This window comes from Macaca thibetana, chromosome 2, assembly GCF_024542745.1.
Source record: "Macaca thibetana thibetana isolate TM-01 chromosome 2, ASM2454274v1, whole genome shotgun sequence".
NCBI lineage: Eukaryota > Metazoa > Chordata > Mammalia > Primates > Cercopithecidae > Macaca > Macaca thibetana.
In genome coordinates, this window is record NC_065579.1 from 53,946,585 (window position 1) to 53,970,880 (window position 24,296).

At 38.8% G+C, this 24,296-nt stretch overlaps 1 protein-coding gene across 3 annotated transcripts in view; it reads left to right on the forward strand.

The window, feature by feature from the left end:
- MED12L (mediator complex subunit 12L) overlaps positions 1-24,296 on the forward strand; it is a 340,860-nt gene that overhangs the window by 308,935 nt on the left and 7,629 nt on the right. For all 3 annotated transcript variants that reach the window (XM_050779766.1, XM_050779767.1, XM_050779768.1), the window contains 4 exons: positions 5,336-5,425; positions 7,371-7,600; positions 9,228-9,384; positions 12,389-12,508. In XM_050779766.1, the coding sequence (XP_050635723.1) occupies positions 5,336-5,425; positions 7,371-7,600; positions 9,228-9,384; positions 12,389-12,508 (597 nt within the window). The remainder of the gene's footprint in view (positions 1-5,335; positions 5,426-7,370; positions 7,601-9,227; positions 9,385-12,388; positions 12,509-24,296) is intronic.

Genomic DNA, 24,296 nt, shown 5'->3' on the forward strand with positions numbered 1-24,296 from the left:
GAAACTTATCTGAAAAGACTGTTTTTCTTGACACTTTATGGTATTCAGGGGTCAGGTGAGGATTTTATTGAAAAACTTGAATTAAACTATGAAGTTCCAAAATGTTTTGGAGGCAGCTTATGTTTGCTATAGGGCATTGTTTATTATTCAGGTGATAATGTAATTCAGATAGAAAACAATTTGCATCAATCACTGACTTTTTAAAAAATGTTTTTATTGACAACTATTTTGTTTGTAAGTATTTAAAGTCAAAAGAAGGTTCCATGATTTCTATATTAATTCAAAGTAATGAAAAATGTGTATTTTTGCTATTCATTTTACCACTCTTATTTTTCTATAATATTCTGCTTTCTTAGGAAGTTAATATATACTCAATCAGTTCTTATAATTTATAGACATGCTAATACCATAAAGGTTCATTACTATATGGGATGTGTTTTAGAATGAATTAGATTATTCTAGCAGTTAGTTACTGTTCATTGATTCCCAACCAAGTTGTATTTGAGGTGAAAACTTTTAAAAGTATCAAACATGACTAGCCAACAAGACTTCTTATAATTATAGAATTTCCTCTCTGTTGTCTGCAGTTGAAATAAACCAATATGATGTGATGGCCACAACTTCTGGTTCATACCATGTGTTGTTTTAGCCTAAAGCACTCAGTAACTTCCAAACTAGGACTTATAAATAAAACTCTTTCTGCTAGGTGACTTGTAAAACATTACCCACTGGTTTTTGTTATATGCCTTTTATTACTTTTTTTCCAAATCTATATTTCCAGAAACCAAGTCACAAAATCTGGCTGTGGTTTTTATGAATATAACTTGTCTGTCTACTTGTAACCCTTAAACACTACTGAAAAATTACTAAATAAGGATTTTAATCATTACTAGTAAATTGAGTGGATAGGAAACTCCTGATTCTGAAATTCTCTGATTATAATCCTTATTGATCGCTCATTGGAGGTGTAACCAGTCCTACGTGAGGAGGAGCTCTTCACATTTTCTCATTTGACTGAGGGTGTAGTTGCAATACAGAAGAGATTAAGACACAAAAGAATGAAAATTATCTTTCAGGATCATTTATCAAAAATTTAAAACTTATCAGATGCATTAATTTCAAATTATGCCAAAAGCCTTTGAGTCAACATCTCTTTGAGCTCACATACTTCTGTCCAATTAAAAAATACAGCAGTAAGAGAGAGAACTCTTCTTATAAAGATTAGGAAGATAGTTCAATATTGAACAGCACAGCTTCTTTAGAAGCTTCTTAAAAATGGAAATTTTAGAAACTACGTATTTAATGTTATATTTTATTTATATTTTGTTTATAGAGGTAAACCCAAAGCAAAGTGCATAAAAATGAAGTAAAGAGACCATGTGTAGGAATTTATCTCAGGTAGTAATATAGAGATGGGCATATAATTATTAGACTGTCGCAGTTCTCTGTAGATCATTCCCTTTGCACATACAAGTCAGGTATCTGAGGCATGGAAGCTTGAGCAGGAACAGATATCTTATTCTCTCTTACTTATATGCTTAAAGTCACCTGGCACCTGGCTAGACACAAATATGCCATCAAAAACTACCTTCCTGCAGGCTGGATGCAGTGGCTCATACCTGTAATCCCAACACTTTAGGAGGCCAAGGTTGGAGGATCTCTTGAGTCCAGGAATATGAGGCCGCAGTGAAGTGTGATCTTGCCACTGCACTTCAGCCTTGGCAACAAAGTGAGATGCTGTCTCACTTTGTGTTTCACATAAACAAAAACAAACAAGTCATGTTCCCAGAGAGGTCTCTCCATGCATTAAAAAATACGAAGTTAAAGTGGCCTCGATTGTTTTGGTTGAGCAGAATAAATAGGGAGAAATTAAGTTACTCTCCAGATATGAATGCTGGCAGGAAGAAGAAATCATTAGAACAATAGATGCTAAACATTAAATTAAACTTGAGTTTTCAAAAGACAATGCTGACAACTGTAAGGCAATTAGAAAGCACTTGGTAAAGTAATTGATGCTCAAATATAAATCCTAATTTACCTTTAGATTTCTTGGTTAACAGATAAACTAAATTAAATCTTAGTTATTCTGAACAGATATTTACTGAGCACTTATTATATGTGCTAGGCACTAATTTAAAATAAAGCTTGAAAATTTTTCAGAAATTAACAGGGAACTAAAGTGACCAGATGTCCTGATTTGCCAGGCGTGGTCTCACTTTGCCCTCTTGTCCTGGCTTGTCTAGTTTGGATGACATGTTAGATCATCTAATCTTGGTTTAATGTGGCCAAACCTATGCCCACCAACATTTAAAAGTTTTTACTGATTCTCAGTCTCTAGTTTCCTTGATTATTCCCACATTGTGGTTCTTATTTAACATTTGTAATATATTTCAAGTTATTAAAGAACTTATTCATTCTGTTTTCAACTAATTGAACTGTTTCTACAAATTGAAATAATGTGTTCCTGGCATTATTCTGGAAAAAACAAAGAAAGTAGGAATCCATTTCAGTCTGATAGGAGAGATTAGGGTGTTTTCTTTTTAGGAGCACATGATGATAACAGCTATGCATGGCAGAATTGGGAAGTGCTAGTCAAATAGGGGTATTTGTTATTTTTTCAGGGAGAAGATTGCATATCTGAATTATTTTCTGTACTTCAGTAGTGTGTTGGGACAAACTGGTAGTCGGGAGGGAAAGTAATATGTTCACATATAAATAGTTCACCTTTAGACATAAATGGTTGAAAGAGTGTCAAAACCATATTTCAACTTGTATTCCTTTTTTCTTTTAAAAGTATAGCACGTTTTTCTGAATGTTTTGTGATTTTTAAAAATGTAGAATGATAGTTTTCAGTTTCTATTTCTTTTTTCTTTTTTTTTTTTTTTTTTTTTTTTTTTTTTTTGAGATAGGGTCTCACTCTGGTGCCCAGGCTGGAGTGCAGTGGCACAATCTTGGCTCACTGCAACCTCTGCCTCCCAGGTTCAAGCAATCCTCTCACCTCAGGCTTCCGAGTAGCTGAGACTGCAGGCACGTGTCACCATGCCCAGCTAATTTTTTGTATTTTTTGTAGAGATGGGATTTCACCACGTTGCCCAGGCTGTCTCGAACTCCTGGACTCAAGTAATTCACTTGCCTTGGCCTCCGAAAGTGCTGGGATTACAGGCGTGAGCCACTGCACCTGCACAGTTCCTATTTCTTAAATTCCCATCATCTCAACTAATATTTGTAAATAAGAGTATCGTCCAATAGCTCAGATATATAACTTATTAGTATTCTAGTTCTCTCTACCATGTAAATCATAATGTGTTTCATACAGTTCTTCAATAAAAGCAAAAGAAGAGCAAAGAGTTAGAAAACATCTACTTCATGCATCTGCATGCAGCTGTCACATGCAGATCGCATCCTGCTTCATACAAAGCCAAAAGAGGGCACAAGTTTTATAAACTACCTATCGATCCCTAGATTCTAACTCATATATAAATAGTTGATTTTTCTGTTTTGTAAAAATGAGGATATATGTATATTTGTCTCCACAAAGAAGCACAACAGTATGTCTCAGGGACCTTGTACGATGCTAGTGTCCAGGAATGGTCTTTAAGGATCCGGTTGATTTAATGATTCCTTGGCATAGTGTTTGGAGGATCAAGAGCCATTTGGATTCTTTGGAAGGAACAGTTTTAGGCTCCTGACAGTCATACTGTCATGGTATGGGTTCTCACAGAGGAAGTTTGGGCTATTTTTCTCTAACCCAGGCAAATGGAGATACAGTTGTTTTTAACAGATTAATGAGCTAGAGACTAAGAGTATCTTCATGATAGCCTACTCTGAAAGTAAGATTCTTGTTGAAGCTCTTATGTGTAGATACCCTCAGAGGTATACTCAAAAATTTATGTTTCATTCACGTATAGATAGTCACCTAGAGAGATGCTGAAGTTTCATAAATGGCCCATGATTTTTTGTGGGGATCATAGAAAGGGCTTAACTGTCTCAGGTATGCGTTTGGTTTTGGTATCTCGTTAATAATTCTTAATAGAGATTGTCCTTTTGTTTTCTCATTAGGATGATTTTACGAGGCTATATGTCCTTACAGAATAAGCACCAAATAAGTATTTTCATCCTTAATGTCACACATGGAGGCATCTCATGATAATGGAAAGAGCCCTAGGCTTTCAAGTCAGACTTCCTGGAGTTTAGATCATGGCACTGCCAGGTCTTTCTGGGCAAGCTTGCTATGTTGCTTAAGCTTTTTGAGCCTGGCTTTTCCTGTCTGAAGATGAGGATGACGCTCCTTTCCTATAGAGTTCTTGTGAGAAAATGAGAGTAAGAACCAGAAGCCCAGCCTCTGAAATATGATCTGTTCTTAATAATTGTTGGTGTCCTTCCTCTTAAGCTACATATTTACCCCTTTCTCCCTGCTAGAAATAACTACACTACTTTTCAAGTACATTAAAATAGCTTTATGCAACTATAATTTAGCATTTTTAAAAATGAGAATCTCTATTAAAGACAGTAGTAAAATAATCCTATAATAAATCTCATTCTTTACAATTAGTCCTGAAAAAAAACAGAGTGGTAGGAAACTAGACTTCTTTTTATGATTATTACTGCAAGCTTCCATGGAGTAACTTCTGCCACCAAAACATAAAACACACATACAACTGCTCTTGTGAATATATTTGTTTTCTTAGGGCCAAAACATGTATTAGATTAAGATTGGTGAACAGATGTTAATTGGTTTTATTTTGCATTGTAGTTGGTTAGAATTATATTACTTACAAGTAATTACTATTAACTTACAAAATTTATTGACTGTATTCTCATTGATTTTTAGAGTCATAGGAATTACTAAAGGTATTCCTTGAATATCTGGCTAAATAGGCAATTAGTAGGTCACTGTGAAGAAGCTTCATTAAAAAGTCATAAAAATTGTATATGCCGCCATGTGTCTGTACCACACATTCTCTTCCCTGTATAGGCACTGTGTGGTGCAGCCCTGTGGTTCCAGATTTCACACTTAGTGGGACATTTATACCCTGGCATGTATTGGAAACCAACTGACAGCCTCTTCTGCTGAACAGACCATTGATAACTTAGGCTTGTATTTATGTCTTTGTTATCATTGGGAAAATCTGTAGTCTTCCTTGGAGGGAATAAGTTCAACAGTCTAAACACACATAGGAAATTGACGAGAAATAATATTTAATACATTTTGAAAATCTTTGAGTTCTTTATTCATATAATGAGATTAGATGTGGGTTATTTGAATTATTAACCAGAAGCTCAAATCAAGCCCTTGCTGTTATGATCAAGAGTTTGCTTTGGCTTTGTTTTCCAGGGCCAGCCGGGGGACCAGGCTGCTCTCTTTGCTGCACAAGCACGGCCCTCCCCTCAGCTCCCTCAATATCCAGGGCTGCAGCAAGCACAGGTACCCACATTTGCTTCATAGGTACTGACAGGATTTTCAAAGCTCATTATTGGAGGTGGAAAATTAAGTAAATAGAATATATCAACTCCCTATGGTCTAGACTTTGATTACTTCTTCTACGTATAGATTGTAATTGACATTTCAGAAAAGCATTATCAGGATTGTTGAACAAGTCTTAGGATTGATTAAGGAGCATAAAACATTCTAGAAAATCCTTTAAAACTAAATTCAAACATTTTATTAGTGATGATTGTAGATATTGAAATACTTAACAATCCCAGAGTTACTTCTTTTATATTATAATGTATAATGATGTAATTCAGTTTTGAAGGTGTCATATTTGGGCTGGACTCAGTGGCTCATGCCTATAATCTGCACTTTGAGAGGCCAAGGTGAGAGGATTGCTTGAGCCCCGGAATTTGAGAGCAGCCTGGGTAACATAGTGAGACCCAGTCTCTACAAAAGAAAATAAAAATTAAAAAATTAGCCAGGCGTGGTGGCATGCACCTATAGTCCCAGCTGCACGGGAGGCTAAAGTGGAGGATCGCTTGAGCCTGTGAGGTTGAGGTTGCAGTGAGCTGTGATCGGACCACTGCACTTCAGCCTTGGGCAACAGAGCAAGACCTTGTCTCAAAATAAATAAATAAATTGAAATTGTCATATTCAAAGATAGCATCAATGAGGAATCGTGGTAGAATAAGAAGAAAACGGGGCTTGAAATCAGACTTTGGCACAGTTCCTAGCAACTTACTAGCTGTGTGACATTGTGTAAGTTACTTACTCTGAGCTTTGGTTTCCTTCTCTGTAAAATAGAGACGAAGGGTGTGAGGATTTAAGACAACCTATGGAACTAACATAGTGCCTGATACACAGTATAATGCAAATCTTGAGCTGCTTTTACTAATAATTTTGTTATTTCTGTATTCGTATACTCTCACCCTATCCCTCTGGGAATCAGGAATGCAGGGATGTTGGCAAGGTTGATAGTTGGGTTGGTAATTCAGTCTCTGTCCACAGCTGAAAGAAAAGCCTACACTGGCCTACACAGGCACTGAGTCCTTTAGCCTGGATCCATTCATGCTGCCTGCTAGAAGTGCATTATCCATTTCTCTGTCTTCCAAGTCAGAGACATTAAACTACCTGAAAATGTAGTGCTTTGAGGATTTGAAGAGCAATGTTGTTCTACCTTAATTAGCATTGTGTTCTATAAATTGTACCTAGTGATTCAGCAGAACTTCAGGTTTCTCTTTTCCATAAGGTGACAATATACAAAGAACTAGGTACTTGTATATTAATATTCATTAGGAAAATTAAGTGTTCACATTATTGGTAGAGTGCCAAACTAGGTCCAACCAGTACTAAAGGATAAAGAGCAGTTACCAATTGCACTATTCCTGGCTAAGGTATTGATAGTTTTTTGTTATGGTTTTGGAACTGGTTAGTTACTACACACACATTTATCAGACCTGGAGAGGTGTAGTCACGTATTGGGAAAGTGTATTTCATTATTTTAATTTACATTTGAGCATGGGTAACTTTTCTGACTAATTTTGGAAATGATATTAATGATACTTGGGATCTGTTGAACATTGATGTCATCTGTGCACTGAAGGTATGGATGCTTGCCTGATTATTTCTATACAGAAACGTGCCCTTCTCTAAAAATAAGCAGCTAATCTTAAAAGCCAGTTTAACTAAATGAGGATTCATTTTCTTTTAAGTTGACATTTCTGGTGAATCATTACACAGCCAGATCGTTCTGTGGCTTTTCTGGCCAGATTCCCTACATCCAGGGTAGTCCTCAAATTTTGAGTTAGGAGAACCTTTGAAAACAATGAATTTCAGGGGAGTCCTCATGAGTTTGTTTTTGCCCCATATATCATAGTGATGGGAAAGCTGGGTGATAAATGGAAATATTGACTTCTTCCCTTGTGCCTACCTGCAGACCATGCCCCAGGGCTATACAATGTACGGGACACAGATGCCTTTGCAGCAGACATCGCAGCAGCAGGCTGGCAGTGTGGTCTTGTCTCCCAGCTATAACTCCAGAGCCTATCCGGCCGCACATTCCAACCCTGTGCTAATGGAAAGACTCAGACAGATTCAGCAGCAGCCGAGTGGCTATGTTCAGCAGCAGGCCTCGCCGTACCTGCAGCCCCTGACTGGCTCTCAGAGGTGATACATGTAGAAATGATGATGGCAATAATGAACAGTCACATTCTTGGGTTTCTTATGCTTCTTATAGGGCATGGTACTTTATCATTGTTTTTATGAGCTTGCGTATTTGAAAATAATTTGCATTCTGTCATCTCAGTTTTAGTAATATCCAGATAGAGGTTCAACATAAAGAATGCTCCATCTTGTTCATTTCATTCAAAACTCTACAGTTTTGACCCATATCTTCCAAGACATGAGTGTAACAGTCTTTAAATGATACTGTGTTTGCTTCAGTGTTCTTTTTTTTTCCTCTTCTCTTTTAAAAATTTTCTGAACATATCTAACAGAGAAAACTCTTGATATTGTTAGGAATGCCTTTCTAGAATATGTTGATTGGAGCAATAAAATGTATGATTCCAATACTAATTGTGCATAGTGCACATGAGATTTTTGTTATAACTTAGTTTCTGCCTTTTCCACCTCAGAGATGTTTGGCAAAACAGGATTATGATAGACTTTTTTCTGTTCTTGTTTAATTAGATCCCTTAGAGCATATAACTGCACTGTCTGTTATAGTAGCTGCCAACCACCTGTGGCTATTTAAATTTAGACTATTTAAAATTAAAAATTTAGTTCCTCAGTTACACTAGTCACATTTCAAGTGTTCATTGGTAGCCAAATGTGGCCAGCAGGACTAGCTTCAGTGGTGCGTGACGTGCACTGTGTTTAGAAGGGCCTGTGTTTAAAAAGGCTTCATGCTCTGCAGTTTCTCTGTGGAAATTCTTACTAAGTTTTGATCAGGGAGTCTTGTGTTTTCATTATGCACTGAGACCCCAAAATTGTGTAGTTTGTCCTTGTGGCCAGTCGCTATCTTATTGGACAGCTCAGAGAGAAAACATTGCAGCCATCGTTGAAAGTTCTGCTGATAGTATTGTCTTACAAGAAGTATCATGTAAAACGTGTCAGTCTAGTAGATAGCAGCACAGCTCCCATCTGTTATCATCAATGGCTGCATGATGACTCCAAGTAACCGCTCTTTGGAAAGTTGGCAAGGTTGATAGTAACACATTTGAGAAAATGGATATTTTGGATAATAATTTAGAAAATGTGTATTGTATGTACTATTTTTGTAATAAATAGCAGCATAGCATGGCCCACAAACTTGAACTTCAAAGCCCAAAAGTTCTGGGTTCAAATCCCACCTATGCCATTTGCTTTCTACGTAGCCTTAATAAGTTACCTCTAGCTCTGTCTTTTCATTTTTAAAGTAGGGATAACAAAACTGCTGACCTTAAAGGGCTCTCTGGTGGGGAGTAAATGAAGTAACACATTTCAGCCCTTTTGTACAGTGCCTGCTTCAAAGTAAATGCTCAATTAATATTCCTTTTTAAACAAAAAAACTATTAAATGTTTAAAAAGTGATTTATTGCATGACTGCAGTTTTACTTTAAGTCATGTGCTTGCTGTCCTTTTTCAAGTGGTCACATCTATTATTTTAACCACTGGGCTTTAGTCTATTTGAATTGTGCAAAGGATTATTGAGCACTGATTGTTTCTTGGGTGGTGTATGTAATGTGCTGGTAGCACTGATTAAAAGTTTGACATTATGCTTGGGCCTGAACCAAGTTGCATTATTCTTTGCCAGACTGAACCATCAGGCTCTACAGCAGAGCCCTCTGGTGGGCGGGGGAATTGATGCTGTGCTGACTTCTGCACATCCAAACCTTCCCTCCGTGCCCCTGCCTCAGGATCCCATGAGACCCAGACAGCCGCAAGTTCGACAGCAGCAGAGACTCCTCCAGGTATGGGGCAGGGAGATGAGGGCAATGCCATCATCCTTCAGACAGTGCAAATATGCAACAGTCAAAAAATGAAAAACACTGTAGACGTCAGTTGCCAAATTCTAAGGAGCCCTGTGTATTTGATGCTAGGTACATTGGTACAATTTAGTTACAACTTGGCAAGAATTTTATTTTCTCCATGTATCTACCAGGTTATGGGCAGAAGAGTACGTTTTGCAGAACATTCTTCCCATTTCACAAAGATTTGGGAGGGCAGACGGATGCCTTTTATAGAGTTAGCCTCAGCTTACCCAGCCTCTGTTTAAGTAGGAGCCATGCAAATTTTTTTAAAGTTTCATACATGTGAAAACAAAAAACTGAGCCATCCAGATTCCTAGAGCATTCTGCAATCTAAAAACATTTCTATAACACCTCTGGTCTGATAAACCTCTGAAATGGGAGGAACATAGACTGTTTCAAAGAATATTTCATCTTGTCTCTGTTAGAATCCAGAGAACTGTCATTCACTTATTTGATGTACATTTTAAGTCACTTAGATAAAGGGTTCTTGCCCTTGATACATTTTTGTTTTTTCTTGAGATGGAGGCTCCCTCTGTTGCCCGGGCTGGAGTGCAGTGTTGGGATCTCGGCTCACTGCAACCTCCGCCTCCTGGGTTCAAGCGATTCTCCTGCCTCAGCCTCCTGAGTAGCTAGGATTACAGGCTCCTGCCACCACACCCGGCTAATTTTTTTGTGTGTTTTTAGTAGAGACAGGATTTTACCATGTTGGCCAGACTGGTCTCAAACCCCTGACCTCAAGTGATCCGCCCACCTCGGCCTCTCAAAGTGCTGGGATTACAGGCACGAGCCACCACACCCAGCTTCTGTAATATGTTCTTGTTTCTGACTTGCTTATTTAAAAAATATAGGCCATTATGTTGTTTACCTGTGTCATTTGTCTTTAATATTAACAAGCTTGTCCTATGTTATTGGATTGGAGATTTCCTAAGGAGACTATACAGTGGGCTCTCATCTTATCAGTAGTCCAACTTGAGATACACTCTTACTTTATATACTACTAACAACAGAACACCAAAAATGAGGAGTCTACTACAGCTGGAGTGCCCAAGGGCTGTACTCTCATCTCAGTATGAGGTCAGTGAGAAGCAAACCTGCCATGCAGAAAGGGACACAAAGGAGCTTGTCTTATCCTTGAGACTGGATAGAGGGGAGAAACAAATATCTCCCCTGAGCATTTGAACCACAAGCTCAGGTGGGTTTGAGTCTGAATTTAGTGTGATCCACACAATTCTGGTTGGTAGTGCCCAGGTAACAGGCAAAAGCCAACACACACTCTGGAACTGGGCTTCCCAATTATAAGATGCCATTAGTAGTAAGATGTAGTAAGATGTCATTAGTTCCATCCCAATTTGTGACCTGTTAAAAATGTAAAAGAAAAAAGTTATATCACAAAATTCATAACACCAATTAGGAGAGTATGGCCTACAGATAGTAATCTCAATCATTGTACAGATGTTGTTTCCAATGGTAAAAGCCCTCTAATCCTGTTTTGTCATGAAAATATTTGTAGTACCTATCTCTTAAATGTGTAGAAAGGATTAAATAAGAATATTCAAGTAAACCACTCATTTGATAATTTTACGATTAATGTTATGGCTAATATTATTAATATAACTATTAGTACTCACTTTCTTAAATCATTTTTTCTAAGATCTGAGGCTATGTTTCAGAATTTTTTAGGATTGATAATTTATATTTTGCTCTAGTTTAGAATTTCTCATTTCCAAATCACTGAGGAAAGTTACCACATTGTTTACCTACCAGTTTTAAATCTTGTGTTGGTGTTTTTCAAGGCTGCAAATATGGAAAGCCTTTTCTTATTGAACCATGTGTACTTTTTATCCTAATTAGCATAATATGTCCTTCTGGTAATTTTTTCGTCATCAACACATTCTTCCCTGGAGAAAAGTGATTTGCTTCTACATCAGGATTATACTTTGTACTTCTTTTTTGGTGACTGGCCACCTCTGTAAAGGAAAAAGTTAATAATGATGAAGTTGCATTAGTTTTTCTTAGAAGAGATTCTAGAGGACTAACTGGAGAATCATACTGCAATCATTGTGATTTTGGTCCAACTTGCATTGTTCTTGTTGGGATCATGCTCCCCAGACCTCTGCTAGGATTCCAGATCCATGAGTGTTGTCACTTAATGAGAAATGCCATATGGCAATAACTATTTATTACTTGGCTGTAAAGAAGACCAATAATTGAGGGGATAGTATGCAAACCAAGTTAGAAAAGTGCAAAAGATGAAGAAATGTCTAGACTGTCATCATTATCAGGATGAAGTGTTTGGGTGGAGGAAATTTTAAAGGTCATTGAGACAAAACAACTATTAATATTTTTCTCTCCTCTGTGTCCCACCTGGTGGATGTCTGGTCTGTGCTTCTTCTGTGACTTGGAAGCATTTCCCAAGAGCTGTGTGTTTGAGCCAACCCTGTTACTGACATGATTTCTGAATTTATGATGTAAATTATTCCAGAAGGTCTCATGGCAACTAGTCTGCATCTTCCTTTTGGGGAGGGGGGGAGCTATAAGAATTCTGCCAGATATCATAAGGAATGAGAAGATTACTACTGAGCAGTCCCTGTCCAACCTGTAGTGTAAGAAGGGATAAAACATGTGGAAGGACAAATAACATGAAAGGAATTAAAACAGTAAGCAGAAAGGATGGCCCCAGACAGCGCAGCGTGGTATAGACAGCAATACTGACTGCCACAGGAAGAGATCTATGGGGTTGGGGTGGTCCTAGAAGGCTTCATGGACGAGCATGTTTAGGTCTTGCCCTCAAAAGGATGAATGAGGTTCAGCAAAGTAGAGATGCAGCAGGCAGGTATATATTGTTTTTACTACAACATAAAAAGATAAAAGGTATATGGGGGAAACAGATTCAGCAGTGCTGTTAGCTTCTTTTAAGTGTATAACCTTTTTACCCTCTTTCCAGATGCAGCAGCCCCAGCAGCCCCAGCAGCCCCAGCCCCAGCAGCCTCCCCAGCCCCAGCAGTCCTCGCAGCCGCAGAGTCAGACCCTTGGTCTCCAAGCAATGCAGCCCCAGCAGCCCTTGGTAAGGCCTGGTGTTTTGGAATCAGACATGTGGGTTTCTTCTTTAAAGGCAGATTGCATTCTTCATGTTCATAAGATTGTTAAGAATCAACATAGCCTAAACATACCCTAGCAATTTTTTCCTAGAACTTTACCAGAATTTTGTTGTCGTTGTAGCTGGTATATTTATTTTCATAGGAAGATACAAGTAAATATTTGGGATTCAGTAGGTTATACCATTATTCTTCTTCAACGTTGTTTAGACTATTCCACAGACAAAAATTTTTACATCGAGACGCTTTTTTTCCTAAACAATGTTAAAATGATGATTTACTGTGTATGTTTAAAAGGTTATCTTACTGTACTTTTTTACTATAATCTCAAAAACCATGGGTGTGCTTTCTAAAATATTATCTATTATCTTCAATAAGAAATTGTTTTTCAGTGAGTTAGCACTTGCTGCAAGAATTTTCATGTAACTCACAGTCAGATAGTTCACTTCTCTAGCTTCATATGGGCGTGGTGACAGGCGCCTGTAATCCCAGCTATTTGGGAGGCTGAGGCAGGAGAATTGCTTGAACCTGGGAGGCGGAGGTTGCAGTGAGCTGAGATCGCACCACTGCACTCCAGCTTGGGTGACAGAGTGAGATTCTGTCTCAAAAGAAAAAAAAAAAGTTATGTATAGCCATCAAAGTTTTCTAAACCTTAGTCATTTTCAACAGCATTTACTTTTGCGATGCCATATTCCTGTTTCATTAATTACTTTTTTAAACTGTCATCTTATTCTATTTGCTTAAATAAATGTATTTTTCAAAGAAGCATTTTATCACTACCATCTGTAATTATTATCACTTGCCACATATTGGAAATACCTGTGAAAGTAAATACAAAAAGAATTTAGAAGGGAATCTCCATTCAACTGAGCAATGTGAATTGCATGAATGAGCCCTACCTACGGCGAGCTGGCTTAGCGCACATCTCACATTTTGGGAAACATTAGTGTAGACTGCCTTCAGCACAGGATTTTTAAACTGAATGGTTTCACAACTTGTAGAAAAGGGGGAACAATACGGTGTAGCCATAGTACATGAGGAGGGATCAGAGTAGAATTAGGTGGTTAAAGAACTGTGTCCAAATCGGACAACTTATTGACCAGAACATGGTCCACTGGAATAGGGTATCCATAGTACATTTAACAAATTCTGCCTGAGCCAGTTTGTTCCATGCCCCCCACCCCCCAGCCCTTTTTTTTTCTTTCTTTTCTTTTCTTTTTTTTTTTCTTTTAAGACAGAATCTCACTCTGTCACTCAAGCTGGAGTGCAGTGGTGCGATCTCAGGTCACTGCAACCTCCGCCTCCTAGGTTCAAGCAATTCTCCTGCCTCAGTCTCCCAAATAGCTGGGATTACAGGAACCTGTCACCATACCCAGCTAATTTTTGTAATTTTAGTAGAGATGGGGTTTCACCATGTTGGCCAGACTGTGGTCTTGAATTCATGACCTCAGGTGATCCATCCTCCTTGGCCTCCCAAAGTGCTGGGATTACAGGCGTGAGCCACCACACCCGGCCTCTTCCCCATTTTTAAGTTAATTCTTTTAATTTTTAAGTTAATTCTTTTTAATTATGGATCTAGTTTTACAGCTCTGATTAAAATATATATATATATGTATGTTTGTGACATATATATGTTTGTGACATTTATTGCAATCTACTTCAGAAAACCTTTTTAAAGTAGAGGTAGTATGTAAAACTGCACTGACTGCCTACTTATCTGATGTGTATCAGCAGGAACTGGCTGACTGTTACTTAGCAAATGTTGTAGAAGGATGCAACACTGTTAGCTGAGTCTAGTGTCCCATACAAGAACAAGATATAACTTTTTATTTTGAAATAATTTCAAACGACAGAAAAGTTGCAAGAATAGTACAAATAATTTCCCCAAGCCCTTTACCCAGATTTACTAATTCTTAACGTTTTGTCACATTTGCTTTATTATTCTTTCACTCTCCCCACCTACCGCCATTTACATGTGCCTCTTTACCCCTAAGTACTTTAGCTTGTTCTTGTTTCCAAGAACAAGGATATTCTCTTCTAAAAACTGGGTATTGTTATTAAAATTAGGAAACTGAACATAACTACAATGCTTTATAACCTATAACTCTTTTGCAAGTAGACTAATTAATGCTCTTTATTGCATTGATTTTTCCCCCCTAGTTCAGGATCATCACATTTTGCATTTAGCTTTCATGTCTTTTTACTCACCTTCATCTAGACCAACTCCAAAGCTGCCTTTTTGTCTTCATGAAGTTGACATTTTTAGGGTGTATGGAATGTTTATTTTGTAGAATGCTACTCAATTAGATTTATCTGCCTAGGTTAATCATGATTAGATTCAGATTATACACTTTTGGCAACAGTATTAGAGGTGCCATTGTGTCCTTTTCAGTGTATGGCATTAGGATATACATTGTTGGTGATGTTACTTTAATCCTTTTGTGTGTCTTGTGTCTGATAGATCTCCTCACTGTGAACTTATTTTCCCTTTGTAATTAATAATTTATGAGAATAGTTTGATAAATCTGTCATTAATCATCAAATCTTCACACACTACTGTTAGCATCTATTAAATTATTCTTGCCTAAATTCATTTTTAGTATGGCTGTGGAAAAATTATTTTCTTTTTTTAAGTTTTAATTCTTTTATTTTTAATTATGGATACATAATATTTGTACATATGTGGTACAGGTGAGATTTCGATACAAGCTTTCAATGTATAATGATCAAATCGGGGTAATTGGGGTACCCATCGCCTCAAGCATTTCTCATTTCTTTGCATTACTTTGTATTGCTTTGTGCTTCTTTGTATTCCATTTCTACTCTTTTAGTGATTTTGTGACATATAGTAAATTATTGTAAACCATTGTTGCCCTGTTATACTACCAAGTACTAGTTCTTACTCTGTAATGGGTACAAAATGGTGATTTTCTAACTCTTATGTTTCTGCATTTAGCAGTTGGTATATGTATTAGGGTTCTCTAGAAGGACAGAACTCATGGAATAGATACATATATATAAAGGGGAATTTGTTAAGTATTAACTCACACAACCACAAGGTCCCACAATAGGCCATCTGCAGGCTGAGGAGCAAGTAGAGCCACTCCGAGTTCCAAAACTGAAGAACGTGGGAGTCCAGTGTTTGAGGGCAGGAAGCATCCAATACGGGAGAAAGATGTAGGCTGGGAGGCTAGGCTGGTCTCTCCTGTTCATGTTTTTCTGCCTGCTTTATATTCGCTGGCAGCTGATTAGATGGTGCCCACCAGATTAAGGGTGGGTCTGCCTTCCCCAGCCCGGTGACTCAAATGTTAATCTCCTTGGGCAATACCCTCAGACACACCCAGGAACAATACTTTGCATCCTTCAATCTAATCAAGTTGACACTCAGTATTAACCATCACAAGCCCACCCCTTGTCATCTTGAGCCCATACACATCTCCTGAGATCAGACATAATCTTCAAATAAAGACAATAGTAAGGTCATAATTACAGCTAACATAATACAACTGTCCTTCGTACAACCGAAAACGCACTAATTCCCAACCCAAATACTATTATATAAAGTTAACAATACTTAAATGCTGATATGAAGTCAGTAAATCCTGTGTCACATGATAAAGGAAAAGGAAATAAAATTAAGATAGTACAAGTGTACAGCTGCACAAACATGTTTTTAACAAAAGGAGGAAGTGCTCATGACAGTTACAGTCCTCTTTTCTGCCACTGGTCACGTGGTCATAGCCAGTATTGATGACTACCTTCTTCTACTACCCATTCTGTTTTCCCTTTGCCTTCAGCAAGCACCTCAGCAGGTTGTTTTTTTTTTTCCTGGTTGAGTGACCCAAACCTTCATTCCTGAGGGGTCTGGATCATTTGTAGTCCTGTCTGGATTGAGCTGTTGTAGTTTCCCATTGATCTTAATCACAGAGCATGGTAACACTAAGAGACGCCCTTATGGATCTCCTATATTCCATGAATACTCTTCCTTACCTCCGTTGTGAAGTAGTAGACTGATTTCATCTTGATAGTCTAGGTCAGTCACCTCAGCCAACACTATAACTCCCTTCTTAGCCTGTTGGCTTAAAGGCAGGAGGAGCCCAAGGTGTCCAGGTGGCAATCTTAACTTCCAGTTTAATGGAATCATTGCATTCCTAGTGGCAGTGTTCCTCCCTCTGAAACTAGGACCTCTAGGCCAGCAGAACGTAATGTTGTGGGAACAGGAAGCAAAAATTTTGCTAGTGGATCACTAGGGGTGATGGTGAGTGGTGCCACTTCCACTTCCACCCCTTGATTCCTGGACTTGTGAATCCTGGCTATGGGAGAAACAGTACTATATATTGGATGCTGATTCCCAGCATACATGGCCTTCTGGAGAACTTTGCCCCAGCCCTGCAAAGTATTGTCACCTAGTTGGCATTGTAATTGTAACTTCAAAAGGCCATTCCATCGTTCTATCAATCCAGCTGCTTCAGGATGATGGGGAACATGGTAAGACCAGTGAATTCCATGAGCGTGAGCCCACTGCTGCACTTCTTTAGCTATAAAGTCAATGCCTTAGTCAGAGGCAGTGCTGTGTGGAATACCATGATGGTGGATAAGGTGTTCTGTGAGTCCATGGATGGTAGTCTTGGCAGACGCGTTGCATTCAGGATAGGCAAACCCACATCCAGAGTAAGTGTCTTCCAGTGAGGACAAACCTCTGCCATTTCCGTGATGGAAGAAGTCCAGTATAATCAACCTGCCACCATGTAGCTGGCTGATCATCCTGAGGAATGGTGGCATATCGTGGGCTCAGTATTGGTCTCTGCTGTTGGCAAATTGGGCACTCAGTGGTGGCCGTAGCCAGGTCATCTTTTGTGAGTGGAAGTCCATGTTGCTGAGCCTGTGCGTAACCTCCATCCCTGCCACCGTGGCCACTTTGTTCATGGGCCCATTGAGGAATGACAGGGGTGGCTGGGGAAAGAGGCTGAGTGGTGTCCATAGGATGGGTCATCCTATCCACTTGATTATTAAAATCTTCCTCTGCTGAGGTCATCCATTGGTGAGCACTCACATGGGATACAAATATCTTAACAGTTTTCAACCACTCAGATTCATCCACATACCTCTTCCCCAAATTTCTTTGTCACCAGTTTTCCAGTCATGCTTCTTCCTGTGCTTTGCTGTGTTTTTTTATTTTGTTTATTTTGTTGTTGTTTGTTTGTTTGTTTGTTTTGGAGACAGTGTTGCTCTCTCGCCCAGGCTGGAGTGCAGTGGCGCAATCTTGGCTCACTGCAACCTCCACTTCCCGGGTTCCAGCAGTTCTTGTGCCTCAGCCTCCCAAGAAACTGAGATTACAGGCACGCACCATCATCACACTCGGCTAATTTTTGTATTTTTAGTAGAGATGGGGTTTCACTATGTTGGCCAGGCGTCTTGAACTCCTGACCTCAGGTGATCCACCTGCCTGGGCCTCCCAAAGTGCTGAGATTATAGGCGTGAGCCACCATGCCTGGCAAGAAAAATTTTATATTTCCTTTTATCTTTTGGTATTTTTCTTTTTCTTAATAGTTCCACTAAGATACATTATATGTATTATAAATATATTTATTTATATTTTATAAACATCTCCAGCAGATTCAGTCCTTGGTAGTAGCCAAAGCTATCTATTCTTTGTTTTTTTCTTTGTTAGAGAAGAGGGTGGTAAGGTAGCTGTTGAAGATAAGTGAACTCTTCCTGTTTCGGGGTTCTGATTCATGCTGTATCAAAGCAGAAGTGGTAATGGTAACACATTGCCACCCATCCCATGACTTGTCCTCCTGCTATCTGATGACATTCACAGTTGAATTCAATAAATGCTTTTTTCTTAGGGTAGTGCAGAAGTCATTGCAGTCATGGTATGTGTGGTAGAGAACAGCACCCTGCCAGATGTTATGGAGCATGCCGGTGAAACATCGCTTCCTGCCACTAGAGGACTTAGAATCATAGGAAGTGGCTCAATGGCAGCACTGCCTGTGGAAAGTGGTTTACAGTTGCTGAATTTTTGATAGAAGAGCTGAAAGCATTGTATTAGTTTGCTAGAACTCCCTAACAAAGTACACAAACTGGATGTCTTCAACAACAGAAATGTATTGTCTGTTTTGGAGACCAGAGGCCCAAGATCAAGGTGTCTGCAGAGTTGGTTTCCTCTGAGGACTGTGAGAGAGAATCTGTTCCATGCCTCTCCTCCAGCTTTTGGTGGCTTGCTGGGACTCTTTGGCATCGCTCAGCCCGTAGAAGCAGCACCCTGAGCTTTGCCTTCACCTTCACAGGCATTCTCACTGTGCATATACGTGTCTACTTTTTATAAGGACACCAGTCCTTATAAATTTCCACTTTTTATAAGGACATCAGTCATATTGGTTTAGGTCCCATCCTAATTACCTAATTTCAGCTTGATTACCACTGTAAAGACCCTGTTTCTAAATAAGGTCACATTCTGAGGTACTGGGTGTTAGGACTCCAACATGTCTTTTTTAGGGAACATAATTCAACTGAAATAATAAAAGGTCAGAAGGTGAGAGAAGTTTGGGAAGCCTTGATGGAGGAGGCTGAATGTGGCAGATGTTGAAGGCAGTAGGATTTGATTCATTGCTCTTTTTTTTTTTTAAAACGAAAAGAAAATTGAATGTTAATTTTTTTTAGAGTTGGAATTCAAGTTTTGTTTAGAATTAATGAAAATATATATTTTTTGTTCTTTTGTTGCTGTTGTAAGAGGAACAGAACTAGTTCTTTTTTTTTTTTTTTTTTTAGCTTTTGCACAAGTCCATTCTATTTTAATGCATTCTAGGAGATCATAAAATATATATATATATATATATATATATATATATTTTGAGACGGAGTCTTCCTCTGTCACCGAGGTTGGAGTGCAGTGGTGTGATCTCGGCTCACTGAAACCTCCGCCTCCCCGGTTGAAGCAATTCTTCTGCCTCAGCCTCCCAAGTAGCTGGGATTATAGGTGCCTACCACCATGCCCAGCTATTTTTTTTTTTATACTTTAAATTCTGGGGTACATGTGCAGAATGAATTCATTGCTTTTTGACTATTTTGTTCATCTCTTTGCTGATTGATGGCATCAGCTGGGATGTGTGGGACAATGATCATCCCTTGGTTTTGGCTGTAAAAAATCACTTTAAAAACTTAGTAAGAAGTTAACAACTTGTAAAAAGTGACTCAGGACAGAAATGAGTGCTTCTTTAAAACATGTCACCAGAAAACAGTTTTTCTGTGAAAAGAGCAAGAAGGACTAAGAAAAGCCTATGTTTACAAATTAAATCTGGCCTGGACTTAATATCAGTGCCTGCGTTGTCATTTACTTACTTAAGTTGCTTGTATTCTGTGAAGGAAAAACATGTGGAAATAAAGACATGGTGCCCTTGCTTGGAAAATATATTTGGCATGTCTGATTTTGGCCTAAATTATAGTTCTTGACTAGAAAAATATTTTTAATCCTTATGTGTTGTTATGATTAAATTAACTCTTAACTAAATATGTTGACAGACCATAATCTTTTCTTTAAAACTCCTTCCGGTGTTAAGAAAATAATCCTACTGCATCATTTCCTTTCATCTTAAACTCATGTTGTCTTAGTTAGGTGACTTAAAAAAATATGCTAACAGAAAGCTTTAAATAGTTGGCTTTTCACATCGCCCGATCCTTGGGTCCGTTTCATATTATATTGAATATTTGCCTTTTAAAAATAGGCATAATGGTAGCAATCGTTACTTAATTATATTAAATTTTAGTCAGTGATCACTTGTGAAATTGTCCTTTACTCTTCCTCAATAAATTCATTTGTTCCATTCAGAGAAGTTGAGATATTTTTTCAAACTGCCTCTGGAATTAGGAAGTAGCATGTACAGATAATATGATTCTCCTTTTGAAGTGGAAGAAATTAGGTCCAGAGAACGTTGAGCAACGTTGCCTTCCTTTGCATGAATTTGGAATTTTTTTTTTCTTTTGGAAGGAAAAGAAGAAGTAACATTTATAGAAAGAGGTTGGGGAAGAAATATCAGGAGATTTCTGGTAACTGCATAGCCAATATATTTGATATAGTACTTTTTTCTTACTAAACTGTGTACAGATTTTAAAAGATGACTCTGCCGGACACGGTGGCTCACGCCTGTAATCCCAGCACTTTGGGAGGCGGAGGCGGGCGGATCACGAAGTCAGGAGATAGAGACCATCCTGGCTAACACGGTGAAACTCCGTCTCTACTAAAAATACAAAAAATTAGCCGGGCGTGATGGTGGGCGCCTGTAGTCGCAGCTACTTGGGAGGCTGAGGCAGGAGAATGGCGTGAACCTGGGAGGCGGAGCTTGCAGTGAGCCGAGATCGTGCCACTGCACTGTAACCTGAGCAATAGAGCAAAACTCTGCCTCAAAATAAAAAAAGATGACTCTGCAAGTTACTAGTTACCTTGAAAATAAACACACAACAAATTCTGAAACACATCAGCTGCTAGCCCTGTCTGAGAGTGTAGACTGGGAGTGTGCTGCCCTGTGAGGGTGGAGATGTAGCTGAGTGCATGCACAAGTTTTTCCCAGGTGCTCGGTGGAGGCCCCTATACATTGTTGTTCCTCCGCTGCCGCTTGTACTGATGGACGACCATGCTTCATTCATCGGAGGAATCTGTGGACTCCGTCAGTTGGTAGTACAGTTTTAAAATAAATGTTGCCTTGCTGCTTTGTTCTTTTGCTAACAAATGGAGTGGTCACAACAAAAACCTCATAACTGTCATAAGGGAAGGGATGTATTTTACTCAGTTTGGTGCCCTTGGAACCCAGAAGATTGCCTGGATTTTGATAAATATTTGTTGAATGACTCATTTGTTGGATGTCAAAGCAATGAAAAAAACCTTTGTTAAAATCACACATTATCCATAAGAAAGGAAAAACACAATTCAGGAGGCAAGGTGTCCAGACCATCTGAGCATCAGCAGGTCCATCACTGCATCAGTCCTGTGGCTGATCTTGTCAGTATATGCTTCTGCTGATGGGGCAAGCTCAAGTTTTAAGACAAAAAATATTTAAATGATGTTTATTTAAATAGAAATTACTAATTAGCAGCACATTTTTACCTCTCTTGTGATTGAGCAGAAGTAAATGTTATTGAATAAAAGTAAAAATACATCAAAAGACATTTTCAGAATTTTAATTTTAATTTATTTTAGAGACAGAGTCTCACTCCGTCAGCCAGGCTGGGGTGCAGTGGTGTGATCATGGCTCACTGCAGCCTCAAACTCTTAGGCTCAAGTGATCCTTCCACCTCAGCCTTCCAAGTACCTGGGAACTACAGTAAATACATTTTTGTTTTTGTTTTTTGTATTTTTTTTTTTAATTCAGCAAACAATGGTATTTCCTGGAGAGTGGGTATGCCATGTTGATTAGTTACACCTGACGGTATTAAGCTGGCTATTTGGTCTTGTGGTTACAGCAGGAGCATGACACGGCTTCTGCCTCTGAGAAATAAAAATCCAGAATCCTAGAGAGAGAAGCAATCATCATGTTAAACCGTATGTTTGCTAATGGAGACATTTACACAGTACTAAAGGTACAAAAGCAGTGATTCACTCTTTAAATGCATGAGGGAATGGATGATAACTTCAGCTGATCTTTGAAGGATGAGTAGATTTATGGGAAGGGTAGAGTGGAATGAAGTGGGGAGGAAGTGTATTCCAGGAGAAGGGATGAACATCTGCAAAGGCACAGAGGGGAGAGATCATCTCCTGTATGGATATGGGCCAAAAGAATCTTTTCCACTTCATTTCTCACATTTGAACAGGGAATGCAAAACATACATAGATTATGATTTGGAGGACCTCTAGTTGCACCTCACTGAACCTATTTATTGACCTGTTTTGGTAAATTAAAAATTCAACTCCCACCGCAGTGATGATTCCAAAATCTCACCAAGCACATGAACCACCTGGGGGAGCCATTTTGAAATTCAGATTTCTAGCACATTAGCTACAGAAATTCTAATTCAGGATGTTTAGAAAGGAGTCCCAGGAGGATAATCCTTTCAATTCCCCCCAGTGATTTTGTGCTTCCTCAGCCACATACAGGGTTCAGTTCTTCACAGGAGGGGTTCATTTTGAATTGAAATGCTCAGTGGTGAGGCTTCTGTAGGATGTTGGAGGCAGCCCTCGTCTCCTGGTGGCAGGTGCTCCAGAGCCCAGAGAAATTGCATCTGGGGCCTATTGCCTGTGCATGTACAGGTGAAAGCAAGTTAAAATTTGTACTCAGAGGCCTTAAGAGGAAGCAGATGTGGTGAAACACTGTAAGACGATTGTAGACATAGACCATGTATTTCTGGTCAGTTTAAGGAAGTTGGTCAAATTTCTTGGCCTCAGAATCCCTTCATGTTCAAAAATTATTGCAGACCCAAAGAGCTTTTGTGTATCAATATTTACCATGTTAGAAATCAAAAATATTGTTAATACCAAATATTGTTATGTTTAGTACCTAAAGATAAACTCATGTTACTGAAAGTAGCATGCTTTTATGAAAAATAGGCATATGTTTCAAAATAAAGTTATTTGAGAATGACATGGTTTTACTTTTTTTTGAGACAGGGTCTTTCTTTGTTACCCAGGCTGGAATGCAGTGGTATAATCACGACTCACTGCAGCCTTGACCTCCTGGGCTCAAGTGATCCTCCCACATTAGCCTCCCAAGTAGCTGGAACTACAGGCATGCACCACCATGCCTGGCTTGTAGAGATGGCGATTTGCCATGTTGCCCAGGCTGGTCTCTAACTCCGAGGCTCAAGCTGTCTGCTCTCCTTGGCCTCTCAGAGTGCTGGGATTACAGGTGTGACTCACTGTGCTTGGCCTGTTTTACATTTTTGAAAATTTCTTCGGTGTTGTAATAGCACATGTTATGTAGGCTCTGGAAAGCTGTAATGTATGTGCACCAGAAAATAAGTGAAAAAAGCAAATAATGTCTTAGTATTATTTTGAAAATGGTTTTGAGCTTGCAGGTAACCTGATAGAGTCTTGGGGACTTCTCCCAGGAATCCCTGGATCACAATTTGAGGCCCTCTGACTATGTACTGCCTCTTAAGCCACCCTCAGACTACCTTGCACTCCCCAACACACACACGCACACACGTGTACACATTACTGCCTAGGCTCTGCAAAATGTAGTATCTGAGGCAACCACACAGTGTTTTATTCTGTGAAATACTCTATTTGAAGTAGGCTTTAAATGAACCTAAAGAAGGCAGCTATGTGTTTGTTGAAAGAATAAATGTTGAATGTTTATACACCATGTACCCCAATATGCTATTCAATCAGCTTAGACATCTTTATAGACAGCCTTTTAGAATCTGTAATTATTTCCGAATAAGTTAATATTTGGAAGTTGATATTTTCAATCATGGATAGCCTTGAGGGGAATGTAGTGTTTGGTCAGAGGGTCCAAAGTTTCATTTAGACAGCAGGGATAAGTTTTGTTGATCTAATGCATAGCAAGGTAACTATAGTTAATAATGTATACTCCAGAATTGCTAAAAGTAGATTTTAAATGTGTTTACCGCAGTGAAATAAGTCTGTAGGATGATAGATGTATAGATATATGGAACATTTTCTGGGGGCAGCAGTCTTAACCAGTCAGAAGTGAACAGGAAAATTTGACATGAACTCATTGGTGGCAAAAGCTGACCTGAATAGACATGAGGCTCTTTTCATTTATCCTATCTGATATAATTATTCATGTGCTTGCTACAGAAATG